At 43.9% G+C, this 10,000-nt stretch overlaps 1 protein-coding gene across 1 annotated transcript in view; it reads left to right on the forward strand.

The window, feature by feature from the left end:
• mgat3b (beta-1,4-mannosyl-glycoprotein 4-beta-N-acetylglucosaminyltransferase b) overlaps positions 1-8,006 on the forward strand; it is a 21,638-nt gene extending 13,632 nt beyond the window's left edge. Inside the window, exons 2-3 of the mRNA XM_016549639.1 lie at positions 2,745-3,084; positions 4,303-8,006. Of these exons, the coding sequence (XP_016405125.1) occupies positions 2,746-3,084; positions 4,303-5,724 (1,761 nt within the window). The 5' untranslated portion in view covers position 2,745 and the 3' untranslated portion in view covers positions 5,725-8,006. The remainder of the gene's footprint in view (positions 1-2,744; positions 3,085-4,302) is intronic.
• The last annotated feature ends 1,994 nt before the right edge of the window (positions 8,007-10,000 follow it).

Below are 10,000 nucleotides of genomic sequence, written 5' to 3' on the forward strand. Positions count from 1 at the left end.
CTACGGTCACAGTGGTTTAGTGCATTTATGTGCCAGATATCGTCTGCCTGACTCACATAAACTCTGCTTATAATGTTTGTGGAGCTCTCGAGTGTCTGTGTGTTTATATCTGAGCAGATGTTTGCTGATGTCCATGAACGTGCCTGTATTGTGTTGGACTTCAAGCTCACAAAGAATAAGAAACGCTCTGCTGCAGCTGGATCACAGCGTCCAGACTGGACTGAACCGGAGCGAGCTTGTGTGAGTGTGTGCTGTAGATCTGAGACTAACTCAGTCCCTTAAAGGCGAGTCGGTGAGTGTCCTGATGTGACCGCAGCCTGTTGTTTCCTCTTGTGGAAAAATCGAAGTCGTATCAGAGACAGACGCAGACAGACATGAGCTTATTTACTCCATACAAGAGAGTGAGTGAGTGTGTGTGTGTGTGTGTGTGTGTGAGTGTGAGTGTGTGTGTGTGATCTGACACAACTGCTCTCTAAGGTGTCAGATGTGACTCAGCAGATCTGTTGTGATCATGTGACTGTAGATGGTTTAATGTTCCACACACTGTCTTGTCAAATCTTTATTAAATAACAGTGTTTGGTCAAAGAGCTTCTGCAGACATGAAACAAACATGAACTGGCCTTCAGGAGTCTGACCAGAGATTCTGCACTATTTGGCATTTGTTGAAATAAGTACAACACCAAATTGTGTACAGTATATTGCCAGTTTAACTCTTTCGTGTAAGAGTCTTTCGTCTCTCGTTTTCACGTAAAATGTGCGTCACATGCATGTCTGTGATTGTGAGCGTTTTTAGGATGCAATTTCATGTTAAAACTATTTCAACTTTTAAAAAATGCATCTGAAGACCCTTGAATTCATGTAGTTTCTCTCTGTATGTGAACAAAATTAAAAACCAGGCTGCACTTCGACTGGTTTGAAATCCTGTGAAGTGAGAAGTCACAGAGTGAATCTATTTGTGTGTGTGTGTGTGTGTGTGTGTGTGTAGGAGTTTGACTGTGTAGGAGTTTGATTGTGTTAAATCCAATTTGGCTGCCGGTTGTTCCTCTTTTTATTCCTCTGCCCACAATGATGCGTCAGTTTATTTGTGTCTTGCGAACGCTGCATTGCCACCCGCTGCCGCATGTTGTGATTGGACAGTGCTTCCTGCGTTAGAACACCTGATTGTCCAATCACATCGCTGCTGAGCGCTCTGTTCCTCTCATTAACTCGGTTAGCTGGGTATTTATTTACCAGCTGCTTTGCTAATCTGGCCTCTTCCTGTACAACATGTCTGGTCCGGGAAATCTGTTTATTTGCTTTGGAGTCTGACGGGAGTTTCTCGGTTCATGTGGCACAGAATCAGAGGATGTTTCAGATGCATACTTGCTCAAACACCGTTGTACATACTTCACATGCAATCGTGTGTGGGTCTGACGGTAACAAACCCCACTGCTCAAATGCTGTGGCAGCGAGCGCTGAGAATGCAACACGTGCTTGCATTTCAGAATGCAGCAACGTACAAAAATAAGCACGAGTAGAAGTGTTTGCGTTCACGTGCCATGCACACACACACTCATCTGAACTGAACTCAGTGTCCGATGGGGATTCTGTGGGAATAATTGATTCTCATGAGGTGTTTTGTTACTCTCACTGATGATCTGGAAGGTCAAACACACTGAGCAGCTTCTGTTCTTCAGCTGCTCTGAAAGGCTGGAGAGAAACCCGTTCATGAGCGTCTCATCTAACCGTGATCCCTGAGCACTTTACAGCGTTCCAGTGAGGATAATGCCACAAAATGCACTTTGAAGCAGTTATGATGCACTCCAAATAAACTTTAGACGTCTTGGGAGGCACTCTGATAACCGATTGCTTCCCATATATTGTGATTTGTCTGTGTTTGTTTACACATTCATATAATCTGACATGTATTCCAATCAACCACATTTCCAGTTCCCAAATATATTTGTGACTGCTTCTCCGTCATTTGTGTGATTTTTGCAGGAGCTTATAAAAAATATTGTCGAATGCACAGAGAAACTCCATGTACAATGAAGCTTAACTAGACCAACTTCGTTATCAATAGCAGGGTTTCCATCCAAAGTTAACTTATGTGCGTAATATAAATTGGAATATCGCATAAAGCATTTGCGAATAAGTGTCGTTTCCATCCATCGAGTCAAAGAGAACAAAACCGCCACTTCCTGATAAACTGGCACTAAATATCACTAAGAAAAGTAGGAGAAGCCTACTTGTATAATAAATTACTTGTGCCTCAGAGCGAGCAGGCGAAACAATATAAAAGTTGCTTTCAAAGGCGGATGTCTGCTGTTTGTGAAAGCAGTCGTGTAAGACAGTAAGGGCATTTTAGAATGACTATAACATTTCAGATGCTGCGCAGCGAGATCGGTCCACTGGTTAGTCAGGTTTTGCCGTCCCATAGTGCAAAGTTGCATGACTTTTTTTTTATGTGCATGGAGGAATTTATTTGGCAAATGCGTTTCCCTCTTCCGTTATTCGCATTAACCCTCAAAAAGTCAAAAACCACCTCAAGCGAGCATAAAAACATTTTTGAGAATTAAGGGATTTGGGATTTGGCTTTCCATCACTTGTTTCTGATGCGATACTTCAAAATGTTCATAAAAACAGGGTGGTGGAAACATAGCTAATATCGCACTGAATTTAGCACTTGAATATGAATTCGTAAGATTGTTCATCAGTAATCATTTCTGTTCCAAATCTAAATCTCTCTAAACTCTGTTTCTCAGGATGAAAATGAGACGTCACAGGGTTTTCTTGATTTGCACGGTGGGACTGTGTGTCATTTCCTTCCTGCATTACTACAAGGCTCTCCACTACGTGTCCCTGCTGAGGGAGTTGTCCGCACCTTACCCTAACATCAAATCCTTCATCATGGTCACTGGTTTCTTCTGGAAGGAGGGCAGCACCCTGCTGTCCAGCGCGTCTCCGGAGGAAGGGCCTCGGCTGGTCCACAGCAAGCCCCGAGCCGGAGGAGGCCTGGAGCTCGACACCGGACAAGAACCTGAAGCACCACAGCCGTGGAAGAGACCTGAAGATCCGCAGCGCAGGAGCTCGGGGACGACAGAGGTACCAGCGCTGCTCTTCTGTGAAGTCATGTGTGATTTCTGCACCAAACAAACACTCCCCCGTCTGTCATTGGTCAGTCAGACAGATAGTCCCGCCCCCCAACTCATCCGATTGGGCAGGTTAGGATAGGGCTGGGCTGAACGATTTTTCAGTTAATAAAAATAAAATGGTTAATAAAGAAAAAGTTAGTCTAATCATGTTGTAGTTACATTTTCAAGTTGACTAGTTAAAAATCGTAAAAAATCCATAATTGGTCAAAAGTCGCCCAGCCCTAGGTTAGGGTCAACCATTACACTAAGTCAAAAGTTGACGTGGGGTCACCCAAACAAACAGATTAATGTTGTGAGCCAAAGAGCTAAAACATGCAAGAGAATAACAATACATACATAATATAATGCATAAAATAATTATATACATATCATTCTGAATTTTGAGTGGTCCAGGTATTTAAACAATCAGTGTGGCTAATAAATATTCAAGATTGTGATTACTGCTTCCACTATTGATTGTGACTGTGTTGATTACAACATTAGACTCCCATTGTGTCTCAAGTTTTTCACGACAGTTGTTCATAATGAGCAAGTTTTAAGCAGTCAGATGCTCACTTTTGTTTGCTTTGGCACATGAAAATAAAAGTATATTTGATGCTGTGCAATTCGCTTGAGATGTAGAATGTGGTGGATTCGCTACTAGAACTAGAACACGGCCCGCTGTAATCAAGTGAATTTTATAAATCGGATAGTTCCGGTCCTTGATTCTGATTGGCTGAGCCGCGTTCGAAGCTGTTGTACATTACACTACAAACATACACCTTTGTTTACGTTTGTCTGTTGCTCGGCAAATAACTAACAACGGCCCTTAGCTGTTATAAATTCACTGTAAACCACGGCTTCACGGGGCTTATTGCTTTAATGATTTGTGTCATCCGTTTAGCCCTAAGGTTGATGATACTCATGGCAACTTTTTGAGCAGTTTTGCCGGGCAACTTTTTTGAGCACTGTTGCTTGGGCACTATCCCATTGAGAATGGGTAACAAATTTCTATCTGGATATTTTAGATCGGTCGTTGGCCCTGTGTCTCACCTGGTTGCCTGTTGATGTTAATGTTGCCCGGCAACATCGCTCAAAAAGTTTCCCCGTGTATCATCACCCTAAGAGTCAGTGAAACTTGTGTCCAGATTCTGCTGTCTTCTCATGGGGCTTGTTCTTCATTAATCAGGTCCATAAGGGAGGTTTGATCGCCTGGCAGCCCAGCAGCCCGACCAACCAGAAGCCCGAGACGCAGAGAGACGCTGCGGTGAACAAGCTTCAGCCGCGTCACGCCTCGACTCCAGACCCGCTGGAATCCCTGGGCGGCCTGCACCGCCGCACCCACGTCCTCCAGGATGACCGCTCCCCTTATTTCGTCCGCACCAAAGCAGGCGCTCTGTGCTTCCGTCAGGGCACGGAGGTGGCTCCGCCTAAAGACGAGACGTTGAAAGCGAGACCCAGCGTAGCTGGCCTCGGCCAGCGGAGAATACTGCAGAAGCCAGACGAGTCGAAGACTCCAGCGAAATCAGTGGAGGAGTCCGGAGCTGCTCGAGGGAAGCCCAAGCGTGGCAAGCGACTTGTGAAGTGCGTTTGTCGGCCGGGATGGCACGGTCCTTACTGCGGAGTGCCCACTATGGTGTACCACTCCAATCTGCCCACGAAAGAGAGACTGACCCCCCGCGAGACGCCTCGACGCGTCATAAACGCCATCAACGTGAACCACGAGTTTGACTTGTTGCACGTGCGCTTCCGCGAGCTCATCCGGGCCGTGGATCTCTTCCTCGTGTGTGAGTCCAACTTCACGGCGTACGGAGAGAGGCGTCCACTGAGGTTCCTGCATATGCTGCTCAACGGAACGTATGATTACGTACGCCACAAGATCCTCTATGTCTTCCTGGACCATTTCCCAGAGGGCGGCCGACAGGACGGATGGATCGCCGATGACTACCTGCGCACGTTCCTGACTCGCGACGGCATGGCGCGGATCGCAGGCTCACGGCCCGACGATGTTTTTCTCATCAACGATGCAGACGAGATCCCGGCTCAGGAGGGAATCCTTTTCCTTAAGCTTTTCGATGGCTGGACGGAGCCTTTCGCCATCCACATGCGGAAGTCCCTGTACGGATTTTTCTGGAAGCAGCTGGGCTCCCTCGAGGTGGTCTCCGGATGCACCGTCGGGATGCTGAGGGACGTCTACGACAACGATGGGATTCGGCTCCGGCGGCGGGAGTACTACACCATGCCGGGATTCCGGAAGTACGAGAACGACACCGGCCACATCTTGGTGCAGTGGTCGATTGGAAGTCCGTTCCATTTCGCAGGCTGGCACTGCTCCTGGTGTTTCACGCCAGAGGGAATTCACTTCAAACTCATTTCGGCCCAGAACGGGGACTTTCCTCGCTGGGGCGACTACGAGGACAAGCGCGATCTCAGCTATATAAGGGAGCTGATCCGAACCGGGGGCTGGTTCGACGGCTCCGTGCAAGAGTACCCTCCATCGGACTCTAAGGAGCACATGTATGCCCCCAAATACATGTTGGATAATTACGATCACTACCGCTACTTGTTGGAGAACCCTTATGCCAAGCAGTCCAACCTAGGAGGCGCGTAGAGCAGAATGAGGGCCAAAGATGGTTTGACAGTAAGGAAGGGGAACAGAGAGGGAGAGAAGAGAACGCTGTCCTGTTCCTCTCTTTCCTCTCTCTCTCATTGGTCCCAACATCCAACACCGTCCAATATGTGAATGCAGGCCTTGCAGAGACCAACAGCAAACCTTTCTGTTTTGGTCAATGTTTACATGAATGATTCCCAGCGTTCTTTGAGAGACTCAACGCCTCCTGTGTTCACTGTACAAAACTGTGTGTGTGAGAGAGAGTGAATGTGTGTGTGTGTGTGTGTGCGATCAGACTCATTGGTGCACAGACTTTCTTGCTTGCACTTCAGAATCAAAACAAGAAAACTCATTGCACAAATGCCACATTTTTTGGTCTGTTGACAGCTTGTAAATTCCTCCGAACTCAAACGTCTCTTTCCTCGGTCAGAAAAATATCTTTGTGTATCATTGTGAGCTGTTCTGAATGAGTTTGTGGACGAGAGAGAGAAAGAAAGAGGCCATTCGAGAGAAACTGGGCTTTGTTTGAGCTCTGCTGGGTTCTGATGGAGCTGATATGTGAGATTGTGCCGAGCGAGAGAGGTAACAAATGAGGTTCCTCTTTGAGAAATCCTTGCGGAAAACATCCTAAAGCTGGGAAAAGAGCTGTTTTCAAGTCAGATATTTAGTCTGTGAACCATCCATGTTGTGCACAAGAATGGTGAGACGCCTGATAAAAATAAGTCAGAGGCTCTGTTCCAAACTCGTGAGATGCCTACATAGGCAGCACTTTAAGGCATCACAGCTGCATCCCTCATTGTTTCAAATTATCTGCTGCCTTCTAAGACACCTTCTTTTGGCCAAATTTAAAATTCTAATTCATTTTTTTTTCAGAGAAGGCGTGATCTGAGAATGCATTGCGACAATCTACTTTCCATCCATGATGGCGGACAAAGACTTGTTGATTATAAATGCAATGTATTCAATACAGAAAAGCATTGATATAAACGGTGTAGTCCAATGTGTATTTTTTGTTGTAAGTTTAGCAACATGCATCATGCTTAACTGGAATCAGCAATGCAGCTCACTGTGTTTTGGAACAGAGCCATGTACTGTTTGGTGGTCTTGGCTCTCTCGTGTTTTAATTTTAAGTCGGAGCAGGGAACAGTTTCTTATGAAATTCAGTTCTGGAAACTCCCTGTACTCAGAGCTGTGAAGCCATCTGATCGCATTCGAGATCCGTGGGGAATTACATTTACACAGCGGCACCAGAGATCTGAAGGGTTGCGGATGATTTGACTGTAGGATAATTCTGTCATTTTCTTCTGGCGCTGTTAAAGTCAACATGAAATCAACATTGACTCTCTTCATTCATGTTCTTATTGTGAACGATTTGCCATTAATATTACAGCTGACATCATCAATCCACCCACACCGTCTGATCACTTCATCATGGGAAGTCCCATCCTACATTTATTCTCACACTTTCATTGCAGAAATACAAGTACAATGGGTTGTGAATGTCATTTCATGTTGACTTTAATCCCCAAAACTCCCATAAACATGGAATCACTTCCGAAGAACATTCTCTCTCTGTCAGACATGCTGCTAAAAACAGGTCTTCAGATATAGAAAATATCTGTGCGGGGAATTAAAATACTGCCATGGTGAAATATATATCACCAGTAGTCAAGGGTCATGAATTTACGCTCGCATATGACTGTGTAAAAGGTCATTCGTCCGTGACACTACACATATCCGTGTGGCCTGTTCGTGCCGCCGACTGCTGTTCTGTGTCCCAACAGCAGCACATTATAAACAGACTAAAGATAGAGACAGCGTTCGATGTCTGAAGACATAACAGATCTCCGCAGAGAGACAGGTGCACAAGCGTTTATAGTGCTTCATGCCACTGTGATTGCAGTGCGCTCGTGACCTTCATGTGCACAGTAAACGAGAGCTCGAATCTGTGTGAATTCCACATGGGAATAGAGTCGGAATGTTGAGCTTTTATTCCAGTGACCTCCGGTGAGACGATTGCATTCTTATCCTGAAACTCAAGCATTAATGAGCAGACTGGAGTTCGTTTCATTCTTACTGAATCACAATCCGTTCACATCTGCATATCAAGCAGCCTACAGATGCAGGAATATCTGTATTAGTGGCCTTATGAATGAGTTGGCATCATATTTTACAGGCAGGAGAGCCAAACTCATATCCGAGTTCACATCTGCAGGATGAGATCCGTCCATCCATAACCGTCGTGCCACATTTGTGACCCTGGAGCACAGAACTAGTCATAAGGGTCAATTTTATGAAATTGAGATTTATACATCATCTGAAAGCTGAATAAATAATCTTTCCATTGATGTATGGTTTGTTAGGATAGGATAATATTTGGCTGAGATACAACTATTTGAAAATCTGGAATCTGAGGGAGCAAAAAAATCTAAATATTGAGAAAATCATCTTTAAAGTTGTTCAAATTAAGTTCTTAGCAATGCATATTACTAATCAAAAATTAAGTTTTCATATATTTACGGTAGGAAATGTACAAAATATCTTCATGGAGCATGAGCTTTACTTAATATCCTAATGATTTTTGGCATAAAAGATAAATTGATCATTTTGACCCATACAATGTATTGTTGGTTTTGTGCTGCAGGGTCATATATAGTTCAGAAGAATGTGGCTAGATTTGAACCTGTGTGTCAGCAGGTGCTCAGAGGAGGTTTTGTGTTGAATTTAATGATCGTTTTGCTCATTGAGGTGTTTGGCTGTAGATCAGGAGCTCACAGACTCTCTCTCTCTCTCTCTCTCTCTCAGTTAACAAACATTCACTGTTTTGAACTTATTTGTTTTGTGTTGTTTGCTGTCGTAAATGTTGTTGCTGTTTACATTATTTATCTTATTTATTACTCTCCTGTTTCTATGTAGAAAAGGGAAGCTCGGTCTGTCAGAGAAGTGAGAAGTTCTTCTCTGACTCTGTATGAAAGACTGAAATGCTTCTCTCCTCCACGTCCCGTCCTCTCGCACCGTATTATTCATCTTAAACATGATGGTAAAAGTCACTCATGAACCTTCTGGGCCAGAAACACTTTATGCTAGTATGCAAGCGCACATGCTCTTGTGCTATTGAGATTCAGCTGTTTCTTCTATATTTTGACGTACAGACAAGCGTACAAATTATCAGAAAAAGAAAAAATGTAGAGCGGAACTTGGTGCTGTGGATTGGTTGTTATTTGGATGTGGGCGTGGCATTCATAAGTCTATGCAGATGAGTGTGAGCGTTCACAGGGGCGGAGTTTAAGAGCGCTAAATGATTGGAGAAAACCTGCATATATCACTAGTCAGTTAAGATTTTTCGATTAAACATTATGAGGTCAAAAAATGAAAGATAAATTGTTCACAATAAGATCAATAACTTGAATTTGGGGGGAAATAAATTGAAAAAAAATAATCGAATGAATTAGAATTGGGTGAATTTTCATTCCAATTGCTGACTTTAAGGGCTGGAATACACTACATGAAGTCCTAACAGATTTTAAAACACGGACATCATTCGCACCGATAGCCTAGTGGGCAGCGCGCCAACATATAACGCCGTGTCCTAACTACACGCGACGCGACAGAATCATTCAAATATCACATCAATTAGCCAATCAGAAGCGTGTGTGGGCGGAGCCTCTCTGGAAGTGCACTGCACTCGCAACGAAATGGATGTTTATGATCCAGTTCATAAATATTAAACTTTTTAACATTATTAAATGTACAAACTGACTGATACCATCTTCGTTATGGAATACACTTGTTGGTTCGCATTGAGCTCACAGTTTTAACGTGCTTTAATTTATTTTCAAGATCTAAGGTAAACTATCTATTTGTTGCTTTCAGTATGGCTATGAGGTCACACAAAATGATATTTAAACTCAAATTAGACACGTTTAACTTTGAATAAAGCACATAATCACCTGAGATTATCTACTGTCATATAGTTTGTAGGGCTGGGAAAATAAATCGATGCATCGAGAAATGATTCCGCATCGATTTTGAGATTTTCCGAATGTGTCGCGATTCTTTCTTGAGTCGATTCTGAGCGTAGTTTTGAACAGCAGATGGCGCTGCATGCTTTAGAAACAGCCGTACTCTGCTCGTTTCCAAATCCTTACACACACTTGAACCTAAAATAATCATTCATAAAATTAGAAAAGGTTGAAGCGAGTTACAAGCGTCATAAAAGCATTCTGAGCCGAGATGAAATTACAGACTCCAGAGAGAATCGTGATGCATTCGGAAA

Source organism: Sinocyclocheilus rhinocerous, unplaced genomic scaffold (assembly GCF_001515625.1).
Source record: "Sinocyclocheilus rhinocerous isolate Xijiao unplaced genomic scaffold, SAMN03320098_v1.1 scaffold2780, whole genome shotgun sequence".
In the NCBI taxonomy this organism is placed as follows: Eukaryota; Metazoa; Chordata; class Actinopteri; order Cypriniformes; family Cyprinidae; genus Sinocyclocheilus; species Sinocyclocheilus rhinocerous.